A 25,988-nucleotide genomic window follows, 5' to 3' on the forward strand; every position below is an offset into this window, starting at 1 on the left:
TCTTTGTCTGAATACGATATTCAACTTTGTAGGTAACTTTAATGGTGTAATTAATAACATTCTATACAAAAGTCGAGAGATAATAATTAATCTTTGTTGACAAAAGCATGTTCGTGTGATATTTTAGTAGTTGTTTTATAATACTTTATATTATTTACTTTCTGTTATGCGTATTGGTGTATAAAAGACATTATTACGAGTAGTAAACAACTTTACAACTCCAAATCAATTTGTTTGTGCTTAAGTACAAAACTACAGGGTGGCCCGTAAGTCCCTACCTACACCCATGTAATTTTACATCTAATAAAATTATCAGTGGGCTCCCATTAAGATCATGGGCTTTGGGGCTGAGCCTTCTCTAACCTCTACCTAAATACGCATTTGATTACGTCAGAGTTGCAAAATTAATAACTACGTATCTTTACCAGTACGTAATATCTGTTGAAAAGAGGAAGTCAAGAACTACTCACCACTTGGGAAAGATGTCATCATAATTAAGAAGACTGTGTCCACCAAATGTAATGACAAGGAAGTGACAGATAAAGAAAACATGGACAAGTTTAGAACTGCTGTTTCTTTGAAGGAGCTAAATAAAGACAGCAATGACAAGGAAGTGACAGATAAAGAAAACATGGACAAGTTTAGAACTGCTGTTTCTTTGAAAGAGCCAAATAAAGACAGCAATAAGATGTCAACCAAGGTAAATGAAAAAAGAATGACAGACGAGGAAATTATGACAGTGTTGAGAAGTATTGTTTCTGAGGGAGATCCCAATGAGAAATATACAAAGATGAAACAAATTGGCCAAGGGTGAGTTTGAAAGTCTTGTGTTCAAAAGAATGGTATAGTGGCTTAATTTGTACTCAGTACTAAAATATTATAGATAAAAACTTCATTTTTGGAACGTAGAACTAATTAATTAGAATGTATTATTTTACATTAATTATATCACTTCATCAGTCAGTTTTCTGTTTTTATAAGAAAATATGTTCCTTTTGTTTAATTTTTGTTATACGTTCAGTAGCATTTAAAAATCTTTCCCTTATAGCTCCGCAGTTGTGACCATATCTTTGGGGTGAGTTATCAGCTTTGCATACTAATCCTTGATTTGGCCACTTGTGTTTTTTATTGAATAGGTTTAGGATTCTCTCGACATTCCTCTGTTCTCAGGATACGTTTTCATTATTATATGGATGACTGGTTACTGATAGCTCATTTTCAACAGGAGTTTGCCTTTGATATTCTTAACGTTCTCCAGATGATAAGTCGAGTGGGCTGATTAATCATACCAGAGACGTCTTCCTTCAACATTCCTAATATCTGCCCCATTTGGGTGTTTTTCAATGCCCATCTTAGTAAGGCCTAATGTTCTACTCACCAACTTCATTCAATGGACGCTTCATTTCACTGCATTCTTACTGGTCTCTCCATCTATTTTGCAGTTGTGGCCTGCCCCGACTGCTCTAATCCCTTGTTATTGAGTTGATATTTGAGCTCTTCACAATTAGTAATCTTGCACAGGAACCTTTGCAGTCATCTATTGCTCTTCCTTCTACGATAAACAACGAACTGTTTTTGTAAATGGACAAAATCCACACATAGTCAAGTTTATTCCAGTTTATCGTCTTCATTCGAATTTACTTGTTACATTCATGAATAGAAGGAAATGGTCGATCAACAGGGAGGCTTCGAGGTGTTGGTTTGTAGCTGAGAAGTCTTATCATATCAACACTTTGGAGCTTCTGGATTTAGGATAATTTACTCCATCTGATCAGACATCGTTTGTCATAAGTCAATCAACAGTTTTGCAGTGGTTGCGTATCCGAATCATCAAAGTGTCACCCTTTCTCAATATGTTTTATTTTGTTGGACTTTAGTTTCTTGGCCAACACGCAAGATATCCATATCACTGTGAGTCACGTTCTCGGAGTTTCAATCTAGCCGCAGATCATCTTTCTTGTCCAGACAAAAACTATCCAATGAAGTGGTCTCTTGGTCCTCTTGTTTTCTGGTGGCTTCAACTGCAGTGAGATACTCCTTATACTGATGTCCTTACCACATCCCTCAACCACCAACTACTTCTATTTTCACCTCCAGTCTCTTATCCTCTCGCCATGACTATTTGTGCTTCAGTTATGACTGGACCAACAAATACCTATATATTTATCATCACATGCAAGTTTTTCATTGGATAATTTTTCATCCATACCACTCAATCTCAGGCTCTTCTCATTGCCCATCATTGGCCTTTTCAGCCGTGATTTCCTTGACTTATCCAGCTTCCTCTTTCTCCGTCTATCTTCCTTCTTTTGTAACTCAAACATCAGTGCCTCATCTTGCTCTTCTTGTCCTTCATCTTCATCCTTCGTTTTTACCTGGTCCTTTGTGAGAATTTTTAAGCATGTTAGAATATGCAGTTTTATTTCTGGAATGTTACATTTGCCCCTCCTCCATGGAATGTTAGTTAACTAAATGGAATGTTTTGTGACATTGGTCTCCGGGCCAGGAGTTTTCAGCCGATTGGACCATTGTTCATTGTATTTCTAAGATTATTACTTGGATTTTTTATTTGGAATACTCTATGGCCTTTGGTTTTCTGTTATCGGTTGGGTTTGTCCCACATTTTTCATTTTCTTTCAGTATCATAGGGTATTTACCTCTCACTCCATATTGATAAGTTTATTTCAGATTTGTCGTCCTCTGTGGTTTTTCTTAACTGATATTTTAATGTGGTTCTCCAATGCCTCAATCAGCCCCCATTCAAACCACTTTCTACGTGTTCTTTGTTCCAACTTTTTCTTAATATTTCTTTCATTATACCCTTAATCTTGACGTTGGTAGTCTGATTTATTTGCCAATGATATTTCATTTATTCTTTGTCATCTTACATATCTTCTTTTTTAGTTGAATTGCTCATTATTTTCCAAAACCTAAAAGACTAGGGAGAGTATATTCTACTTTTCTCTGATTCACCTTCCTTCCGTTTTTTACTCTTATCCTATGTGTAAATCAGAAAGACTTTTTTCCTGTGCGTGCTCTTCAATGTTACATTGCCACATGGTTTCCATCTGTGATTTTCCTTCCTGCCTCTCTATCCCTTTGCAACCATACTCTGTTTGTGATATTTCTTTTTCTACGTTTTACCGTCTATCTGCCTTCTTTTGCAACTGATATAGGGTTTTGGATATAGTTTGCTTGCTTATTCGTTTCTTTCGTTGTCCTCTCATAGTTTGTTCCAGATCTCTTTTTTATCAAATTTGACACCTTACTTTTTCTCTGTCGTCTCATCTTTGTTATTCCCAAGAGGAACTTCTTCAGTCGGGCATTTAGACGATTACTAATACATTAATCTCCCACTATTTGCATGATATCAAATTTCTTCCTCTTTGGACTATCGTATTCCACATGCAGTCATTCTTCAAATTTCCATGTGACTTTGACTTGTTATTTTTTAATTCTTATTTAATTTTTTCAGGAACCTTATTTCCTTTTTCATGCTAATTCTTATTGTTTAGGTCTCATTTTATAGTGAATTGTACCCGACGAGAGTTTCTTTAACGTTTGAAATTCACACTGTTCAGCCATATTGACTTGCTTATTATGTTCCATGGCGATGCAGTGCATACTGCTGGATTGGTTTGGTTGTTTTGAATTTCGCGCAAAGCTATACGGGGCTATCTGCGCGAGCCGTTCCTAATTTAGCAGTGTAAGACTAGATAGAGGGAAGGCAGTTAGTCATCACCACCCACCGCCAACTCTTGGGCTACTCTTTTACCAATGAATAGTGGGATTAATTGTCACATTATAATGCCCCCACAGCTGACAGAGTGAACATTTTTGGTGTGACGAGGATTCGAACTTGCGACCCTCAGATTACGAGTCGAGTGCCTCAACCACCTGGCCATGCTGGGCCACCATACTGTTGGAAAGATCACTTGAAGGTTTTCCTCACGATGGAATTTCTTTACAAATACGCTCGTCTCTGACCATACCACTTATGGCCTACATGGCTAAAGAACAATAGGATAGCTGTCCATCCCTACCATGTCTTGTATTGAGTAAGTCATCATGGTCTGCTTTTAAAATTTGGGTTTTTGTGGTCATCCATTGCACTGTTTTAGGTATTATTATTCCTTTAGACTCTCCACTGTGTTTTATGCGCCTCCCTTTTCTTCTAGTGGAGATTGGTAGTCCTTACTACCTTCCATTTCCAAGCTGGTGGGGTGGTGGATTCTAGGGGCATACTTTTTAATGATTTAATGCCTTAAAATTCTACATAGAAATATCATTCACTGCAGAGTAGGGTGGTGGTGTTCTGCTGGTGTAGAAGGCATAATAATCTCTACATTAAAGCATACAAAAACCAAGGAAGTAAGACGTCAAATTTCAGTTGAACCCATAAATTTGGATCTCTCATCCTACCCAGACCTCGATGTCAGTTGCCAATGGTTGAGTTTTGAATTTAGAGTAAAACCAACCAACATAAGTCCTCATACGTGTATTACAGATGCCGATCTTTCACGCTCAATAAATACTCCATCTGTGTCGTGGGTCATAGTAGAGGTGCTGAGGAATGTTACAGTTCCTTATGTTCTGCTGTCATTGATGTATCTTATTCCGAGGATGTTGCTGCACCTGGGTTGGTTCTGGTCAGTTTGACTCTTGAGAGAGTTAATTTCTCTGTGGTAGACATTTTATGAAGACTGGATATTGGGTTCCCAGATTGATATATCATTTTGCATTCTTAAAATGTGCTCTGTTCTGAAGTCGGGGGTGGTTTGAGATCCTCTATGTCACTTAAACTTGAAGAAAGTATGATCATTATCCTCCCACAGTATGTATGTCGGCTCCCAGAAGTATAGGTTTCGGATATAATTCGCTTGCTTGGTGCTGTTTGTCACACTCTAGCCACTCTACACCCACTTGGATTATCTCCTTTGATTTACTACTCGTATCTATCACACCTTTCTTGGATGGTTGGAGAGTATACCTGGTTCAGACGTGGTACTGTCTCTCACATCAACATTTTGAATCTGACTCTTGTCTCCAGAAATGATCTTTGGATGATTTTGACGGATCCTTTTTTTCTCTCACACTGGATACTCTTGATAAACTGGCCACATGCATAGCAGAATGCGTCTGGAGAGTGCTTGCAGCTTCTTGATGCTAGCTTAGATAAAATCAGATAGGTCTATGTGTTCGCTTAGGCAGCTAGAACTAAACTGAAGTGGTTAGTGGTGAGCAACTGTATGTATATTTCCATGGAAAGTTCTAGAAAATTCCAAAAGGTTTTTGTAAATTCTTGGAAGACATACCACATTCTAGAAAGTTCGAGAAAATTCTTTATTAGCTTCTTAGCACTGAATCTACATGGAATGTTCTGGAAAATGGGTAAATTTGAATATTTCATTACCCAGGTCACAAAAGTAAAGTTTGAAGAGAAAAATAGGTCTTTTTCATTTACATTAGGCATAAGCAATTGGGATATAAAACTTTCTACCCAGGAACAAGAAAAAGTAAAAATTTTGTAATGTAGTGTACTTTCTCTTATTGTTTTAGTGGATCAGGAACTGTCTATACTGCTGTAGCAACTGAGACTGGGTTGGAAGTTGCTGTTAAAAGATCAATGTAACGAAGCAACTTAGAAAAGACTTTATCATCACCGAACTTTTAATAATGAAGAAATATAAACATCCAAACATAGTCAACTATTTGGATAGCTTTCTTGATGGTGATGAACTATGGGTAAGTGTTGTTAGTGTTACGTACAAATTAATTCTCTTTTGTTTTTAATCTTACCTGTTATAGAGTGTAGGCTAACGTACTGTTTTTATTTAATTAATTGGTCAAATTCAAGCAACCCTACAAGTTTAAGAATATTTTTACATATCACTCTCAGAGGTCTGCTTTGTTTAAATTATAGTTATAAATAATACTTGATAGTTTTAGTGTGGGAGGTCGCAGCCACATTTGCTTCTGACACAATAACTTTCTATTTCCATTCTGAGCTTCTATCAGTGTGTTATCTCTTACCAGCATTCTTTAGTTTGTACTTTGATTTATTCATCTTCCTTGTATGTTTCACATACAAAGTTTTACACGTGGTTATTGAAATTATTTTATTCAGGAAAGGTTAACTTGTTAAATTAGCATATTATACAATACCCTCAAATGCAGCATTATTTACAAAACTGTAAACATTGGTTGGTGTGTAATACAATAAATATTAAATTTTCAGTTTCTCACACAAAATACAATCCAATTTAATATTTTATAAACATTGGGAATCAGATTACAGCTTTAGTTACCAATATATGAAAGAGCATATTTCATAAAATGTAAAACATCTTTTGAGGTAGAAAAATAAAAGTTAGAATTGAAGAAGTAACAAAACTGTAGAAAAGTGGTCTTTGTTAATTCACGCTTCCTTAACACTTGAAATTGAGTTTATATATTTTTTTTGAACCACAAATCTTTCTAGACAATAAAAATCTCACACTTAAAAAATGTTAAACAACTGATGTTACTTCAGTTCCTACTTCATGAACGATTGTTTGAAGAACTTTTCTGTTTTTTATTAGATGTATGATTACTGACAGAATCTTAAAATAGGAAAAATATATTATTTTGTCTCATTGTTAGGTATAATTTTATTAACAAATGTAAGTGAAATTTTAAACTTTATTTATTTAGATAATAATGGAATATTTAGGAGTTGGCAGTATGGCTAGTGTTCTTGCCAAAACCCATCTTTATGAAAATGAAACAGCAGCAGTATGTAAAGAAGTAAGTTATATTGATTGTTGTTAGTAACTATTAAGAGGTTTTATAGATCTGATGATTGTAATTTATTTTAACGTTTGTTCAACAGTCATCGTACTTCCTTGCCAAAACTCTGTATACTTGAGAGATGACAAATTTTAAATAACATTTCAGAGAGTAATTATGAAGCTCCATCTAGTGTAAACTCTCTATAGTTCTTTCTAGAGTTACAGAAAGTTTCATTTCCAGTGTATTATATAGAGCACATCTTCAACAAGTGTACAAAAATTATTATTAATTTACTATTGGGAAATTTCAACTGCACTAAATATCACAAGAAACTTATATCTGTGGTATTAAATGCATAGCACCTTTTTAATCTTCTATCACACCAGCTGTTAATTTCAAAATAGAGTAACATTAAGAAAGAAGTGATAGTTAAAAAAAAATAGATACTGTGTAAACTTACAAAGTGGTTCGGTATGAAAATGGGTTACAAATTTACAATTATAGAATTGATTTTGTCCAAAATCACAAAACTAATTAAAGTTATCAAGAGTACACATTTAAAAAACTACTGCAGGCAACAGTCTAGTCTTTCAAGATTACATGGAAACATGAAAAATCTACTATGTATGTCGTGCAAGCAATATTATGCTAAACATTGTTTATCTATAATAATAAAATGGTGTGTATCTTTGTGTATGTGTGGGCACCATAGCTCCAAAAGGAAAGAACCTTGAAATGTGAAATTTTGCACCCTTACTAAGTGGATCTTGATGGTGTGCATCTCTGTGTTAGTACTTATACACCTGTGTATGCATCTTCTTAATGTGGAAAGGAAAGGTAGCAAAACCATGTAGAAAAGAAGTGGTACCTTGTATAACAACTTCACGTGTATAAAATGGTCAATATATTTTGGTAAAGATGTTTTCCAATAATGAGTTTTATGTCATGTTGCTGAGCAAGAAAACTATATAGGTTGTAGTTTTATAGTGAAATAGGCTCAGAATATCTACAATCACATACTCATGTAGCAGAGGTGGTCTGAGACCCTTTGTGTGTGTGTGTGTGGAGGGGGCATGCCATCTCATTATGAGATGGGGCTCATACCATCCCACCAGTAATCAGAGTCATATGTAACCTATAAATTTCATACAAGGAAGCCCATGTGCCTTGGCACAATAGCCAGTTCACCTCCGTCACACGGAACATATCAACCTTAAAACATGACAGTTGCTGGGTACATTCGTTTGTTAAACATCTAATATATAGAGAAGCCAATGTGTTTTGGTAATCGTACTTACTTTTGTCATGTTGCTTAGCAACAAAAGTATCGCTTAATATTGTACTGTAAATATAAAATAAAATATATAAATAACAAAATGGAAAATATTAAAACTTCATTTTTCATTAAAACATTGGTGACATAACAGCAAATACCTTAATTCAGAAATGATTTAATTTTAAAATTACCGAGGGTAGTCACTCAAGGTTTGGGTGTCAACCTACAGAGCCAACACTTCACTCATGGCCAGCTTGATGTTGGATGTTAGTGTTAGTAAGAATCTTTACCTGTTGGCAACAGATGTTAAAACAACTAATATATCAACCTAATAACATGATGAAAGTACTTCTGGAAGTTATTAATGTGCAGAAACTTTGATATTTTTGTGTTGTTGTCTCCAGCTATCACAGTATATACATACATATATAAAATATTGAATACAATAAGCATACTGAATTAAAATTACACTTCTCTCTTAAAATATTTAACTTTGAAATAAATTCATATTTTATTTAGATACTCCAGGCAATACAGTTCCTTCATCAACACAATATAGTCCACAGAGATATCAAAAGCCACAACATTTTACTGGGAAAGGACTGGACCATAAAACTAGGTAAGTGTTTAAACATATAATGCCTTAGTGAACACAAGCATTTTTAAGTATTTTAGCTTGTTTGTAACAGTTTCACGTTAACATAGATTACTTGACAATGTATATATATTATAATGCTGAAACATCACGTGATATCAGTGGGTTGCTTGATTATATAAAAGTAACTTATTAATCAACATAAATTGCATACCTGTAAGTACAAATGTTTCCAATTCTCACGTTCAGTACAAAATATGTACATTTTATAACTTGATACATCTTCTGAATGATTTCTAAGAGAATATATCCATGTTTTTATTTTATTATTTTAAATAGTTGCTGTTATATTTCATAGTTTGAATTTACACTCTGGTTCTTTATTTTTTTCGTTTCTGCTTCAATATCAAATTTGAAAAATATTATTAAGAAATAACTCCCAACTAAAACTTGACTTTTCTAGCTGTATAAAGCACTGAATACTTTTAAATCTTAATTCGATTTTTTTCTGTAAACTTGCAACATATAATGAAATAAATCCAACTGTGTAACACAGCTACTTATTGTGCTGTTAATCAATAGGATTGTAACTTGACATAAAAGGAAGATTTTATGTGTACTTACTAGCAACAATACAATCTATGTCAAATGAACTACTAGCCCACATTGTTGCAAGAAATTATCATAAATTATTTTCTGATTTGATACCTAAACGTTTATAAATATATGATCCATATGAATAAAGAAAAGGAAATCTGTGGCAAATCGATTGCAAAAATGGAAATCATTTCATTTTCAGACTGTATTTTTAAGTGTTGGATTTAGGTATTTGGTAATTATAAAATTAACTAAATTGTATATTTAGTTGGATTTGACATTATTTAAGGGATTTATATCTACTTTTCGCATGCTGACAAGTTTTATTTGTGCATTTGGATGATTAAATATTTCTATTTTACAGTCAAAATTTACAATAAGAGCAGAAGAAACCTAAATTAGAGTTAAGCTAGTTTTTTAAGGCTGACTACCAGTTATTTATGTTTTCTTTTTCTCTCAAATGGTAACTTAATGTTTGTTTCTTTCCATCACATAGCTGATTTTGGAACAAGTGCTCAGCTCTCCCCAGAACAAAAGAAGCGAACATCATTGGTTGGAACTCGTCACTGGATGGCTCCAGAATTAGTAAAACAGATAGAGTATGGACCTGAGGTTGACATTTGGTCCCTTGGCATAACAGCCATTGAAATGGTCAATGGTCTACCTCCTTATCATCAAGAAAGTGGTGACATGGTAAATATTGGTACATTTACAACCAGTACCCAAATTCTTAAAAGCTACATATTTGTACTTTAAAACCCAATTGTATGCTTTGTCAAGAATGTCTTTCACCAACTACGGAGAATAGCTATAAGAAAAACAAAACAAAAATAACACTGTTCATATTATTCAAACATGAAGATGTATTGAAGATAGTGATGACAGCAACAATGAACATTTGACAAGACTGTATACAGTAACAAACAGTTAATTATTGAATGTTGTGGAATGTACATGTTATATTATTATCTTTCAACTTCTTAAACTATATTTTCTGCAGTAGTATGACTACCATTTTGTTACCCCCTAAAAATAAACACTAAAACACTAGATAATTCACCCACAGTATTTAACTACTATAAAGGTATACCTTTAGTGATATTTAGACATTATTAGGAAGGATTATCCAAAATTTGTACATACTGTTAAGTTAGGTTATTGATTTAGTCATCAAGTCACACTCTTTTCCAGGTATTTGATTTAATATCAAAAAATGGAAGACCGAACATTGAAAATAAAGACAACCTGTCTCCAGTGTTTCAAGACTTCCTGGACAGGTGTCTAGAAGTGGACATCAATAAACGATACACTGCATCTGAACTCTTAGAGGTGTGGTATAAATTACTGTTATTTTACGAGGCTATGTTTGTTTGAGTTGAACCTATTATCCTCATAACACACACCAAAAAAGCAGTTTCATTAAATGTAGGAATTCATTGTTATTACTGGCTGTTCATCTTATGTTGTGAAAACTTCAGCTTACTATGGCACCATCTCATAGAGATAAATTTGATGGAGAGATCAACTAGTATCACATAAAGCTCTTATGCAAACTATCTGCTCTACTGACAATTCTTGGACATTTTGGTCTGTGGAATGACAAGATAACATTGTATATGTGTTATTACTGTTTTTATCAAGATTTATTTGTGGTTTGCTATTTAATTTATTCCTTCTAGTATATACTGGTACAAAATGCTCGCTTCTTTGTACACAGTTAATACATTGCATACAGTACCATGACATTTATTTCAGGCCCTGAATTTTATCACTATATTCATTCAAACAGAACCCTTATGACATGTTCAAGGTACAAGTGTAGGGAATTCTAAAAATAATAAGTAACACTATCCTGGCTCATTTAATTGTTAAAAGTGATCAGTGAATCACCACCATCACTACAGTCAGTAATAACATGGAAGAATTTGTCCCATAAAATAGAAAGAATGACAAAATATTCTTTTGTCCTAACACTTTCACACAGTACTGTATAAAAAGACTAATTAACCAAACTGTATGTGATGTAGAATAAGCACTTTTGTTAAACTAATGTTTTTCTTAATTTTTACACAGCATCCGTTCATGGAAGTTGCTGATCAGTGAAGACAGCACAGGCCGCAACAGTAATAACTATATATATATTAAGAGCTCAAAAACCAGATATCCCAATATACATGTTGAAATATGGTGGCTATGAAGACTGGCATCATTCTAGGACAAGAACAGTAGCAAGTTGAGTGGCATGATTTCCTATAATTCAGTTTCATAGATTTTGAAAATAATATTCATTTTCTCTACCGAATGTGTAGCTTTGTGCTTAATTCCAAACAAACAAACTAAATTATGGAAATTATTTTATTAATTAGTAAATCTTAAACCATATCAAATGTTTCATAGTTTAAAACACAATGAATTTGAAACATAAATAAACCTTTTGCATGAAAAATCTTGGAATATGCTTTCATTGTTAAGGAACTTATCAAAGAGTGTTTTATTGTGGAAACCCAAGAGTATCCTTTAATATCCGAAGATTTGTGTGTTTTATGTAATATTTATAAGTTAACAATAATAAATCAATTTAGAATACATAAAAAATATATTTTTCATACATATATGCACATTATTTCAAGTTGCTCTCTACTATTTGTTTTCTATTCATTCCATATATCTGATGATTCTTTTGGGAAATATATTAACAAAGCACCTCTTACATAAAACTTATAAATACTATAACATATTTATCTATAATTTTCTTGTTTTATCAACTTTTTGATGTGTAGGATTTGGTTAAATATATAAGTTATAAATTATTCATTTCTTTAAGTTTCATGCCCTCCTGGAGAGTTCAGAAGTAAACAACAAGAAGAACGTGTTCCTGTCCCAAGGACCGTCACAGTGGTTATTTTGGATCCTGCAAATGTTCGGCTTGTCCAGAAAGACGATTTACAAACCCTGGACCCTCTTTACGGGATGTATGTAAATGTAAGTTTTATCAGATACTTACCATGAACACTATGAACAACTTTATCTCAGTTAGATTTAGAAACTATATTGCTGCAAGTGCTCAACTCTCAAATAGCTTTAGAACTTCTAGTCAGTATCATTAACAAGTAATGTTATTTATGTAGTTTAATATTATACACTTCTCTTACAGAGAGTAAAGATATGAACTTTATACCAAGTTCAGGCAATTTACCTGTTTCTATTATTTAGACAAATTATTTTGCTATAATTTTATTCTTTGGTATCCATAATTTTTTTTGAAACAGACGTTTGACTGGTTTTTGTTTAGATGTTCGTTATCAGTTACCTTTAAGGTTTTATCTTCTCTTTTTTTTTTGTTGGTCTTATTGTCACTTCTGTTATTTTTATTATCACCGTTTGTTCTCCGACCTTCCTGTTTGTTGTTTAAAAATACATTTATCTTATCTAGCGATCTGAATTATACGTTCTCACAATACAGAATGTAAAATACAGCAGAGTGTTGTTGTATTTGCAAGTTATGGCCATCTTATATCTGAATAAATACAAAAACGTTTCAAAATAAAAATATTCTTGTGTTATGGTTGACAACGACATAAAAGTGTCTTTTAAAAGTTTTGTTAAAGTTTTAATTTACTGGAGTACAGTATATTGTATACTTTTAACGACCATGAACTCCAGAAAAAATAAATAACAATCTGCTTAAAATTTCGTTTCTACCGTTCTTTTTTTCAGGAAATATCATTCATAAGAAGAATATTCAATAACATGTGAAACATACATTTATTTATTGAAACAAGCCTCATTTGACAATTATTAAAATAATTTTTAGCATACGAATTAAATGAATTCAAATGTTTGTGATAAAAATTACATTTATCTCTAGATGTCACCTCCTCCCCCAACTCCCCCTTAATCAAGGGATCGCGGATTCGAATCCCAGTCACATCAAACATTCTTGTTCTTTTAGCCATAATGGGGTTACAAAGTGACGGTCAATCCCACTATTCGTTGGTAAAAGAGTTGCCCAAGAGTTGGCGGTGGGTGGTGATGACTAGCTGCCTTCCCTCTAGTCGTACACTGCTAAATTAGGGATGGCTAGCGCAGATAGCCCGAGTATAGCCTTGCGCGAAATTTAAAACAAAGAAATCTGACTTTTAGCATTAGGCCTCTCAAAACATTTGACATCCTAAATAATGACCCTCTCTTAACGGCTTCACAGGGAAAATAGTAATATCCTTTTTCAGGGATATAATCGCCTGAAAACAGGTGCGGTAATTCCGAAGCTCAGAAGAGTGCCCAGAATGGTAATTGTTATGAAACATGTCTTCTCAGGCGGAATTAAAGCATATGCACACATTTTGTGTTATAGCATATGGTTCCCAGATGAATTGACAAGGAGGAAACACACGAGATCAGTTCCCCCATATTTTAAATTTACTGGTACTTCCCCGAAATTCTTGCTAGGTTTATTAACATAGTTATTATAGTGCCTATCACTCGTAATCACACTGAATTAGAATTTTAAAATTCTGATATTAAATTATATACTTTTCACTCATTCTTTCAGTAAACTGATGTGCAAATTACAACTTTTTGAATACAAAATTTGTATTCAAACAAAACAGGTTTGATCCATGTTGTTTTTATGTTAGTTTAATGAATTTATTTATTGTACGAAATAATTTGTTTTCATTGTGAAAACTAGAAGTTTTGATGAGGTGAAGAGTTCGCTCCTCAGTGGATTTATACACTGAAAACCCCGTATGTACAGAGCACAGCTAGCTTGTTATCTAACTTTGTACATAACTATAGAGAAACAAACGGAGGGAACGCTTATTTTTTTATCAATATCCAAAGGAAGTTCTATCTAGTTTTAGGTAGCCAGTGTTTCTTAACTTTATCATTGTAGTCTTATAATCGAAATAAGAAACCAGTTTTGGGTTGACAACATTTAAAGTCAGTTAACACTTAACATTAAATAACTATGTTCATGGAGTTATTGTTTTAATGAAAGTCTCCCGATGGGACAGCGGTAAGTCTATGGATTTACAACGCTGAGATCAGGAGTTCGATTGCCCTCGGTGGACACAGGAAATAGCCCGATGTGGTTTTGTTATAAAAAAACTATGTGTATTTGATCATTCGAAAAGCTTTTCATTCTCTACAGTTAATTAGAAAGTTAAGTTCTTGTTTTCTAATCTAAGTAAGTTGTCAAATCTATTAGACAAAAGTGAAAGAAGATTATCTCATACTTACAGTTTGTGGTCCTTACATATAGTTTTCAGATTTTCATGTATTACACGTGGACTGATATTAATAAGTACAATAAGTACAGTTCTATGTAATAATTTGTCTAAACATTTTCAAGATATCTCTTATTGTAGCTGTATTAATATCAGTCCACGTGTAATAAATGAAAATCTGATAACTTTGCATTGGGACCTCAAACTCTAAGTGTGAGGTAATCTTTCACTTTTGTCCAACAGATTTGATAGCTTACTTAGAGTTGAAAGCGAAAACTTAACTTTCTATTTGCGGTCATAAACAGTGCTTGTACTAACTTAGCTAATTCGGATCTACTGTTTTCCACCGTAAAAGCTAACTACAGTCAATTATCCTGAATTGTGTCATTGAAAACTAACATCTCAGCTCTTGTTTTATATATATATAATTTGTTTTTCTCTGATATGTATTGATATATTTGCGATACTTACCAATGATCTGAATACTTTTCTCATCATGGTATTCAGTTGGTTTTGTTAAATAATTCATATTATTCATTTGTTCACCTACAAAGTAAATAATTTCTCTCGAGATTTATCTCTGCTGATCGAACTGTTGTTACTGCACCAAATAAGAATTTTAAAACATTCCCATCTACGTTAATTAAACTGTGTTTTTATCGATTTCGTTCACAAAACGATACGTTATCTTATATATAATTTAATTCTAATGATAATTGAACTGTCTTATCTTGATATGATATTTTTTAACAACCGTCTAATACTAGCTGCGTTACGCTTAGTATTCTCAGAATATTTTATAAATTAAAAAATATTGTATATTAAAATTATCATCTTCAAATTATAATACATCGAACAAGATTTATTGATGTTTATTAATATAGATATAAAAGTGTTTCTTTATGTTGGTTTAACGTGTGTTTGCCCTTGTATTACAAGGAATTATTTGGTTTATCGTCTAATGATGTTGGATTCTCTGTTTGGAATTTAAAACTTACGTGTTGTATATTTATTTGAGTTTCAGTGTTCAATTTAAAAAGTGAGATTCTATTTTTTTGTGTTACATGAAAGTTGTTTTGAGTTTTGGGCTTGTTTCTCCGACATAAAATACGTGGAAGTTGCCATAGTGTATTTTATAAGTGACAGTATTGTATTTGCTTTATTTTCAGAAAAATTTAGGTATTTTGTTTATTGTATTTGGGGTTATTGACTAGGTGAGTATCGCGTTGTTGATTGAGGTTTCTCTACATCACCGTTATTTCAAATCTCATTCGTAATCGCTTTATAACCTACAAACGTCGAATTATATATGAGTTTTGTAATAAAAAGGTTTAAGTTACCCATTTATTATCAAAATTTATTAGCTTCAAGTGGATTCCTCAGAAATATAAATGCATAAAATAGATTATTACAATGAATTATTACTTTAGAGATAACATGAAATCAGTTTCTCTTAATTTTCATGAGAGGAAGTGTTAATGTTGAAGAATGGTATGAATAAGTATTGGTAAACATGTTGACATATTATTATTATAAATGTTACCATCAATGTTACACATTCTAAAGATAAACCCCAGGACCCTTTGTTTGTCCATATACTGGTCCAACTACTCCAGTAATGGGTGATATTGCCCAACTCAAGGTGCTAAGTGGGTCGACATATTATTTGAAGATGTTGATATTGACAGCTGTAATATACTCTTGGATGATGCATCACATTCCATAAGTTGATGCTAGAGATGTCCTAAAAAAGAGCTATTTCAGGGTAGTGATGAAGACGAACTCGTAATCTTATTGGCACTCGTATTGTAAACATACACTATCAATGACAGGCTGCCACTGATGTTCATAACAATAATACTTTACAGTTTATAGGGATTAGTAAGCCATACCAAAACAGTTTTGAAAAAGCAACCTGACAAATAATGTGACTCAATCTCATATAAAATAGCGGTAGAACAGAATTTATCAGAACTACTTTATGACACAGATTAACATTTCGTAAATGGTGTGATGCAACCGAAAATTGTTTGTTTTTAGGAAAGGTATGGAACAGATCTTTCCAATGTAAATATTTATATGCTCGAATCATTAAAAGATATTCAAATGAGAATATAAATTTTTTGAAACAAAGATATTTATTGTACTTGAGAGCATCGAAAAAATAATTTTGGTTCATCAGAACAATTTGGAAATAGACCTGCAACAAGCCATACGAACACAAATGTAAAAGATAAAAAACCTCCTAAGTGTCCCAGGCAACAGTACGCTAAATATTATCTGAGGCTAGGAACGAGATAAACCGGTGAGTAATGAAATTGATATGCATGTTTTTGTACACAGACATACCATTCAAGTCACTGATGTAGTAACTATGGATTTCTGTGTGATCAGAGACGAGATGGATTATGCAAAACCTGTATAGAGAAGTGGTGAGGCTCCAAAGTTATTTTGCTATAATGAACTCAACTTCTGTATACTGAAGAAAAATCTTATGAACTGTAAAGAAACAAATCATATCTACAAAGTGTTTTAATAACGTATTATGAATAAACAATATTTAAAATTTACAGCGACAGGTGTTATATCCCAATATTGTTTATCTTGATAAATTCACAAAAAATGAAGTATTAACTTTTATATTAACTTCAAATGAAAAATTTACTCGGAATGCATTTCATGCAACTTCTGCATCATATGGATATTATTTGATATTTTGTTGTTTGTAAGACACAATCATATACTGATCATTTTACCAACGTAATATTCCCAAAAGAATCTGTACTTTTATAACTGATATTAACATAAACAGTGACAACAGTTTTACGTTTATCTGTTAGAAATAAAAATTTTGCAAGGGAAACACCAACAGGCATCAAATGTACCTATAGATATAACGTAATATATAAAAAGATCGTGTCTAATTTCATAAATTTCCAAGTTTGTGTGATTAGTGTCATTAGTTAACTCCATTAGGAAGAACATAAAGAAACAAAAGTCTACTGTTAGGAAACTGTTTTGACACGTTTTATTTTTCTCACTAAAAGTAACATTAATGTTGTTATTTTACAGAGTGAGTCATAATTAATATTATAACTAGTGCGTCGTGCTCATTGTGAAAAACCTTAAAATTCAAACGGTGACACAAAACGTGCTAAAAAATATTAACTCTCTGTTGTTTTCCCCAGTGTATGTTCCAGCTGAGAACCTCAACTGTACTCGAGGATACCGAAGAGATGCTGGCAGGTGTTGTAAGTATATGTGACACTCAATTACTTTAAACTGTTCATATTAAACACAAATAGATGAAAGACTTTTATAAATATGGAATTTTAGCTCAGCAAATACGTTTTTTGATACTAAAGACTTTGTTAGAACAATAAAAATTAACACTGGGTAAATAAATGCTTACCTATGTACTTTTAACGCTTTCAGACCCATTTCCTCCTGGTCACTATGACAATGGATTCCAAACTTACTGCCTGCCGTGCCCAGGAGGGACTTACATGACATCTTTTGCTGCTAACACCTGAAGAAACATAAGGATAATAAATGTACTACTTTAAAAATTGTATTTCACAAACTAAAATAAAATGTATATAATTGTTTTGTTTTGTTTGGCGCAGAGTTACACAATGGATTATATCTGTTATAAGCGTCCTCTAGCCAGAAATAAAGAAATTAAATGCACATAGAAGGCCTTGTAATTTCTAATTTACTGAGTTAATCAATATACAACAAATCGACTGAATTCATAATTTTTTAGTTCTGCTGGTTCCACAAAGTACATCTTTATTTTCTGTGCATCTTATTATAAGAAAACTAAGTTATATTGATGCATGGAAACAATTTGTTTGATTCAGAGCAAAACCATATTTGTTACTGATATGTCAACCGCGAGGAATCAAATTCCGGGCTGTTGCACTTTAAGTCTGTAAACTTACTGTTATCCCACCAGATTATCGAAGAAAATGTTGTTTTTATTAATAAAAGTAGGTTTGAGTGCAGGTTTACGACTGCTCTTAAGCCATAAATATTTAACTAAGTTCCATCAGCTTTTAAAAGAATGTTTCTGATCTATATATTTATATATACACGTTACAATTTGATGACATTTGGTCAATTATTTACGCTGAAATAGTAGGACTTGAAATAAATATGGACTTCATCGGTAATAAACTGTATAAAAACATATCAGTAATCTGAAGGTTAATTATCTTTGTACGTCTTATCGCTTACTTCCTTAATACATGTGTTATTTCTTATTGAAAACAAACTATACTGCTCATAAAACGCCAATATAAGAAGAGTTCCAAACAACTGTTATGATATTTTTTCAATGTCATAAATAGTGTAATATATCTTTATTAATATATCACGGTACTAGTATTACTTAGTGATGATTTTAAATTAAGTTTATGAATATTCATGTAATTTGACACGATTATAAAAAAATTTAAACAGAACTTATGTGAATGTAGTGAAGCAAGCACGTGCTTCTCAGGTAGAACCGTAATCATGGCTGGGTGATCAGAGCAGTTGAGAGAAACGATGAATTCTCATGTTACTGTTCTATGATATTAGCCATTTTCTATTTATAACTATACCTTACTTTGAGTGGGTAAAACATAGAGGTTTCTTCTTAATTCTAACTGATGTCTAAAGTTCGCTTTAGAGAAGTTAACTTTCATTTTAAAACAATACACACCTCACTTCAGATATTTCCATATTGCGGTTTTAGGAGGATTTTGTGACAGTTTCACAGCTGTAACTCTCCAAATCCAATGCATGTGTTATTTACATGCAATTTTAGTTTGAACACAAATTTCACATATCATATTTAGTGGGAGTATTCGCGTACAGATAGCAGCAGCAGAGGCTATTTTTGTTTTGGTTTTTTTCAGGAGTGAAGTTCAGTAAACCTACACAATGGGCTGTGTGTGTTCTGCCCCTCACAGGTATTGAAACCCAGTTTCTTTGCAATTGTAAATACGCAGACATACCGCTGTACTTCTGGGGGTCGTTCAGAAAGTTCCAGAAGGAGTTTTTGTTATTATTGTAGCACGAAGTTTTACAATGAACTTTCTGTAATCTGCACTCTTAAGAAATTGAAACCCAGATATTTACACTGTAAATTCGTAAAGTAAGCGCTAACTGAAAGGTGAACATTCGAAGGAGAGCTAAGATCTATAGCAGATGTTCTGAAAAATTTAGTTAATTAATCCATATATAGGTGTTAAGATAATTTGCTATTCTGGTTCAATATTTAAAAAAAATACTTTGTTTAACTCAAATATATGACTGCAAATTAGAAACACAGTAATGTAGAAAAGACTTAATTAACATAAAATACTTAACATGATAAAATACAACCATTTGTTCGTTTTTAGTTATGAGTACTTTACATACACTCTCTGCTTAGTGAATTTTGTGCAAAACTACTAGAGGGTTATTGCATTAGTTGTCCTTAATTTTATAGTGATAAATTATAGAGGACGGTAGGTGGTTAACACTATCCGTCACCAACTCTTAAGTTTCTCTTTATCATCAAATACCAAGATTAATCATCAGATTTCTACACTCCAGTGGCTGACAAAACGAAAGTTTTCGGGAACTGGGTTCGTTCCTACCACAGGTAGATGGGCTATGTCTCAAACGTTACTTTTATGACAAAAACATGAAACACGTTTAAAAATCTGTAACACATCTCTCATCGAAACAAAGTATATCATGTAAAAGCAACAATCAATTCAGATTAACATGATTGTTTCAATATTTCGCAAAAATTCTTCTTACTTCCCTGGTCACTCTCTTAACAATGTTGCGTTACTTAAGATAGATGTAATTTTCAGATGAAGAAAATGACGAATAAACAAAACAGGCGCTTTGCAGGACAACCACAAGAATATTACTCCAAATAAATAAAATGGACACTTTGCAGGGGTACCATAAGTAATGTCACTCCTGTTACGTATTATAATTTATCTCGGATTTATTATGTTACGTATTAATATTTCAAACAGTCGGAAATTTTGGTTTAAAAGTTAATTAAATGTTAATAAGGATCAAAATTATGATATTTGCCAACAATATTAATATACGTAATTTTATTTGTTAATACAAATATATTTTACTATACAAACAACAATACACTTTATAATAACAGTGATTACTAATAGTTGTTACAAACGATGGTTTAAATACAAGTTTTACAAACTTACAGACAATATCCAGTCTAAAACTGAATATTGTTATTGAAGATCTAATGCACGCCGAGCCAATCAATTAGCTAGTTAGCTTGGTTAACTTCATAGCGCTTATAAGTTTGTTTTTTACCGACGAGATATTTAATGTCCTGGTAGAAATGAAAACGTCCGAATTTAGTTTAGTAAAGTTAAAAGGTTTCTAACGTTCTAAATCTGTAAAGTTCCTGGTCAAATTCTGTAGATTTCCAATTAATAAGCGTTAATCACAATTATAGCGTCCGAGGCTGACCTGTAGCTGACCAATAATATTCTGTTGCCGTTTTTAGGCAAGCTGCTTTTATACGAATCACGCGAGATTCAAGAACTTACAACAATGATCGAACACGCTAGCATGTTCGTAAAACAAATATCTTTTACAAATTTAGAGAACTGGTAGGACTTGCACAATACACATTCAACTATATACGTCACACTCATCAAACTGAAGAAATGTATGTATTAAAATAAACGTGTAACGCTAAATCCACTACCTTCCAAATAAGCAAAACAAGCGCTTTGCAGGGGAATTATAAGTAATGTCAAAACGAAAAATTAAATTTGCGTCTTGCAGAGGAGCCATAAATGGTAATGTCACTCGAAATAAATAAAACAGGCATTATACAGGGGATCCATAAGTAATTAACTTTAAATAAATAAAATAGGTGCTTTGCAGAGGAAACTTAAGTAATATCACTGTAAATTACATGGAAGTCGATTCTATATCTTATCAGACAAGAACTTCAAAATTTTATATGTAGTCTCAAAATTTCACTTTTCTCAGCTTGTTTATATTTTATTGAATATTGTTTGGTACCTGTAAGGATATATCTTACGAAGAGAGGTATCACTGGAAGTAGGATCCACACAGCTGTAGAAACACATTTAACAAATTTAATATTTATTTGTAATTCTGAGACTAGAACGAGAGCGAAAAGCATTAGAAACAGATATGAGTACTCAAGCCCACAGAGTCGCACATCTGAAAGTACTAGTTATGAGAAGGTAGAAGCTTCTAATGAGAACATATTTCTAGACTGACATGACATTCCGAAACTAGCCTTCAAATAGATTTAGCCCCAAAGCTATTAAATGAGTTAGTACTAAATTTATTAGCTTAGTGTACAGAAACAAAGTGATGATGTAGTTTTTCTTTTCAGATTTTTTTTTTTGCATTATTATTTATACGAGAGGTACATGGTCAGATGACAACAAAACGTATTCATACTGGGACTTCATAGAAATGTTGAATTCCACCAGACATACAACTCGAATAACATCTTTCACATCAAACATTTCTTTTTGAAATGTTATTATTAACTGTTACGTATTACTAGGTCATTCTTTTCTTAAATCGCTTTATTTTTACTTGTTTTGTTTCTTTTATATATCACTTGACTTGTGAGAAAAAATACTTAGATCTTGAATAATCCGGCAGATTTAGACCGTAAAAAAATAAAAATCCGTATCAGAAAATATTCTTGAACCATAAAGCTAAGAAAAGAACAAAAGTATTACAAGCTACAGTGGAGCGCCGTTAAGCTGCGGTATTTGGGGGGGTCAACCTGCTTAACCGCGGCTTAAACCTTTGTGACTGAAAAGCCGAAGTCGCCAACAGCTCCGCCGAGGAGCCTCATCCGGGCCATTGCGTGATCATTATATCGGATTATCGAATTAAAAATAATACTTAAATTATTGATCACTTTTTACACGGATTTACCGCGGATTAACTTTAATGTATGGAGAGGTGTGATTCGGTAACAATGGCGGCCTCCATAAAGCTGACATAGAGAGCGGATAAGGTAGATTAACGGTCGATTTCTATTGTAATATATTTTATTTATTTCCCAAATTAAAGCAAATACTTTTTAAATATCCCCTTGAAGTTATAAATCCAGGATTAAATTCGTAAGCCGCGTTTTTACACGTTCTTAAATTAGCGGTGAGCCGCGATAATCCTCGCTTGCAAGACTTGCTACAGCGGCTTAAGCGATTTTGCGGTTTACTGGTCCGCGGCTTAATGGCGCTCCACTGTATATAAACAACAACAGAAACTCCCAACCTGATGAGTCCCAAAACTTTCACTGTAAATTTAGTCACACATTCACGACTCATTTTATCCGTTTTTTTTACAAAATATGAAAAAAAGTTGACATTTACTTTTCACCAACTAAGTAATTATTTAGCTTCATTGTTTCTGCTGTAGAAAGGACGTGAATTTGGTCACTCAGATAATGTTGTTGTTGTTTTTTAGCTTTTATAGCATTGTTAGGTCACTATTATTTTTGACAATATTTTTTTCCTTTTCATTAATATACAGTAAAGTATAGATAATATGACCAAAGATTTAGAGATAAATACAAATAATCCTAAATAGTAGTCGTTACACTGTAGTTTTTATACAGTTAATAAAACAATGCAATCGTAAATGACTGACTGAACTACACAGAATCGTTTTTTTAGAACTGTTAGATGAAACGAAAAAATGTATTTGAAATTTGTTATACTTTAATTATTTATTTGTATAAAATTTCTTTAGACATTTTGACAACTCGAAATATTGCACTGAACTGAGCTACATAGTAGCATTATCAGACATTTAATTTCTAATAACATTTAAACTCTTGGAGATAATAATTTTTTTTAATCATGCTGGTACAGACTAGGTAAGACTAATGACTTGTAATATTTGATTTTGACTGCATTGGTTACAAAAAAGTGTTATTTTTCATCGGTGGCTTTAAATTAGTTTTCAGTGACGCAGCAGTCATATTTGTATTGAAAAAGTCTACTTCAAAGATCAACATCTGAAGTACACTGCACGTAACTGAATGTAACGTGCTTAAACAAGGAAGGCATGTTGAAACACAAAGATCAACATCTGAAGTACACTGTATACGTAACTGAATGTAACGTGCTAAAACAAGGAAGGCATGTTGAAACACAAAGATCAACATCTGAAGTACACTGTATACGTAACTGAATGTAACGTGCTAAAACAAGGAAGGCATGTTGAAACACAAAGATCAACATCTGAAGTACACTGTATACGTAACTGAATGTAACGTGCTAAAACAAGGAAGGCATGTTGAAACACAAAGATCAACATCTGAAGTACACTGTATACGTAACTGATGTAACGTGCTAAAACAAGGAAGGCATGTTGAAACACAAAGATCAACATCTGAAGTACACTGTATACGTAACTGAATGTAACGTGCTAAAACAAGGAAGGCATGTTGAAACACAGAGATCAACACATTACAATATATTATGCAAGCATCAAATACATGCTTCATCTTTCTAAATGTGGACTTCAAGTCGTGAATGATGAATTTGTTAAGACAAGAGGAAATTGGAATTTCGAGATGCAATTATTCATTGTGTTGAAACGTGTTTTATCGTTGGGCAGATTTTTACCTAATACAGGAAGTTTTCAGCTTCTACAGTAGCCTAAACTTTCATGAACTTTCTAGAATTTACCAATCACTATTCATGTAAAAGAAGAAAAAACACCCTCTAATGGACAAAAATTAAACTATTAAAAATAAAGTTATAATTTACAGTAATTGATTAGTTGTTATCGTACTTTTTGTTTTCATGATTTTGCTTGTAAAGTAAGGAAATAAGTGTCATAAGTCACTTGTTGCTTTGTTGTTCTAGTACAAGTAACCATCTGTTCCTTTTATTATTCTAAGCACTCTTGGACTTCAGTAAAGAGAGAGTTCAGTAAGAAAAGCACTTGTTGTTCTTTAACTTACCGTGAGAAGGGGAGGGTCGAAATATCTAGTTTCATTTTTCGATCTCAGTTCAAGCTTAACTGTTGGACGTGTTTTAACGTTGACTACTGTCTTGGCTTTTCTCCAGTCACAATCATATCAATGCAGATTTATTAGCTAATCTTACTGGTTTGGAGATCCTTATTGTATTTATTTGTTCTTTGAACGTGTTTTAAACCAACCAATTGAAATTTCCAGAGGATCAAACTGTTCTATAAAACTTTTTCTTGTGATTGAAAGATTGGTCTGTGTATTTGAACTTTTCATACTTTTAAATGCAAGGGAGCTTACAATAAAAAGTAAAGGAACTACGTAACGTTAGTAAAATGGGAATAGGTGTGAGGGGGACAATCCTTGCATCCATATATGTATAAAACGTATCTAAATGATGTAAAAACAGTCTCTGGTACGATCAAACAACACCATTTTTGTGAAAATTTTAAACATTCTGAAGAAACATGTCTGCTAGTGCTGTATTGCTTTGGCATTTCTTTCCTTTTCTGGTGCTCTAGTTTTCAAAATAAAAAATAATACATTTTATTTATAACTTCTCTATAGTCGGTTCCTATTCCAGTTGAGAAAAGATGGTGTTTGGCATCAAAACTGGCAAATTGGACACAAAATCATTATAAAACAAATATGGATAAGAATCACGTGGTATGCCAGAGAGCTAAGATATCACCCAGTAATCAATGCTGCCCCCCTATTCCGAAGGCGGGGATATACATTTAGTTTCTAAGAGAAACAAGTATTTTTTTTGGGTTACTAGAGTTTTTTCCTCAAGAGGGATAAGCGTTGATTTCGTTGTGTATGAAACATTTTCGTCGAAAAAACGTTTGCTTGTAAGAAGTGTGAAGCCAGCCAAGAAAAGACAGCGAGCTAGCTTAACACTCCTACGAAAATTGGGGCCTAATAGGCCCCAGAGCAACTTGAAAGGTTATTAATATTAGGCTAATAATTTTGTATTTAAATGAAATTGCCATTAACTGACCCTATCCCTTTATATTTTAAGGAGCAATAATATTTTGACTTTTCAGTCATTTGCGAAATAATATTTAAAATTTTTTTTAAAACATCCACTAAGGGTATTTTGGGGCCTATTAGGCCCCAGATCAAAAAACATAAAAATGACTTTATTTATTTCCTGAATAATTCTAGAACAGGCCTGGGCAACCGAAAAAAGCAAATTATAGTAAAAATATATTAATTTTACAACTTTTTTTTTCAAAAGATGGATATTTAAGATAATAACTCTACTCCAACAATAATTTTAGACGGTCCTGATTATTGCCTAGTTTGCCCACGCCTGTTTTAGAACATTCTAGAAACTTTACAGAAGTATTTAGAATAATCTAGAATATTTTTGAAGCTTCTAGAATATTCTAGAAGAATCCACAAATCCTATATATATAGGAGCTGAAATCTTCAAACCGTGTCAAAAATGATATCTCTTGATGAAGCTGTACATTTACTGACAAAACCATCCGACGATGAAAGTGA

At 32.7% G+C, this 25,988-nt stretch overlaps 2 protein-coding genes and 1 long non-coding RNA gene across 4 annotated transcripts; all 3 read left to right on the top strand.

Moving 5' to 3' along the window:
* Nucleotides 1-450: 450 nt before the first annotated feature.
* Nucleotides 451-5,632, top strand: LOC143248111 (uncharacterized). The gene is made up of 2 exons (XM_076496544.1): nt 451-810; nt 5,560-5,632. Exons 1-2 carry the CDS (start codon nt 551-553, stop codon nt 5,630-5,632), a joined length of 333 nt encoding a protein of 110 aa, XP_076352659.1. The 5' UTR covers nt 451-550.
* Nucleotides 5,629-12,005, top strand: LOC143249032 (serine/threonine-protein kinase PAK 3-like). The gene is made up of 6 exons (XM_076498224.1): nt 5,629-5,745; nt 6,694-6,786; nt 8,567-8,666; nt 9,736-9,932; nt 10,431-10,568; nt 11,313-12,005. Exons 1-6 carry the CDS (start codon nt 5,677-5,679, stop codon nt 11,340-11,342), a joined length of 627 nt encoding a protein of 208 aa, XP_076354339.1. The 5' UTR covers nt 5,629-5,676; the 3' UTR covers nt 11,343-12,005.
* A 1,886-nt stretch (nt 12,006-13,891) lies between these two features.
* Nucleotides 13,892-18,132, top strand: LOC143249033 (uncharacterized). 2 transcript variants are annotated; one of them, XR_013027385.1, is made up of 3 exons: nt 13,892-14,101; nt 17,656-17,718; nt 17,903-18,132. It is a non-coding gene; the product is annotated as an uncharacterized LOC143249033 (long non-coding RNA). The 2 variants fall into 2 exon arrangements; XR_013027383.1 differs by lacking the exon at nt 13,892-14,101 and adding an exon at nt 14,149-14,256.
* The last annotated feature ends 7,856 nt before the right edge of the window (nt 18,133-25,988 follow it).

This window comes from Tachypleus tridentatus, chromosome 4 (assembly GCF_004210375.1).
Source record: "Tachypleus tridentatus isolate NWPU-2018 chromosome 4, ASM421037v1, whole genome shotgun sequence".
Classification (NCBI taxonomy): domain Eukaryota; kingdom Metazoa; phylum Arthropoda; class Merostomata; order Xiphosura; family Limulidae; genus Tachypleus; species Tachypleus tridentatus.

Coding starts and splice junctions, on each gene's coding strand:
- LOC143249032 (XM_076498224.1), top strand. CDS start 5,677: ATGAAGAAATATAAACATCCAAACATAGTCAACTATTTGGATAGCTTT. Junction 9,933..10,430: donor ATCAAGAAAGTGGTGACATG/GTAAATATTGGT, acceptor ACTCTTTTCCAG/GTATTTGATTTAATATCAAA. Junction 10,569..11,312: donor CTGCATCTGAACTCTTAGAG/GTGTGGTATAAA, acceptor ATTTTTACACAG/CATCCGTTCATGGAAGTTGC.
- LOC143248111 (XM_076496544.1), top strand. CDS start 551: ATGGACAAGTTTAGAACTGCTGTTTCTTTGAAGGAGCTAAATAAAGAC. Junction 811..5,559: donor ATGAAACAAATTGGCCAAGG/GTGAGTTTGAAA, acceptor TTATTGTTTTAG/TGGATCAGGAACTGTCTATA.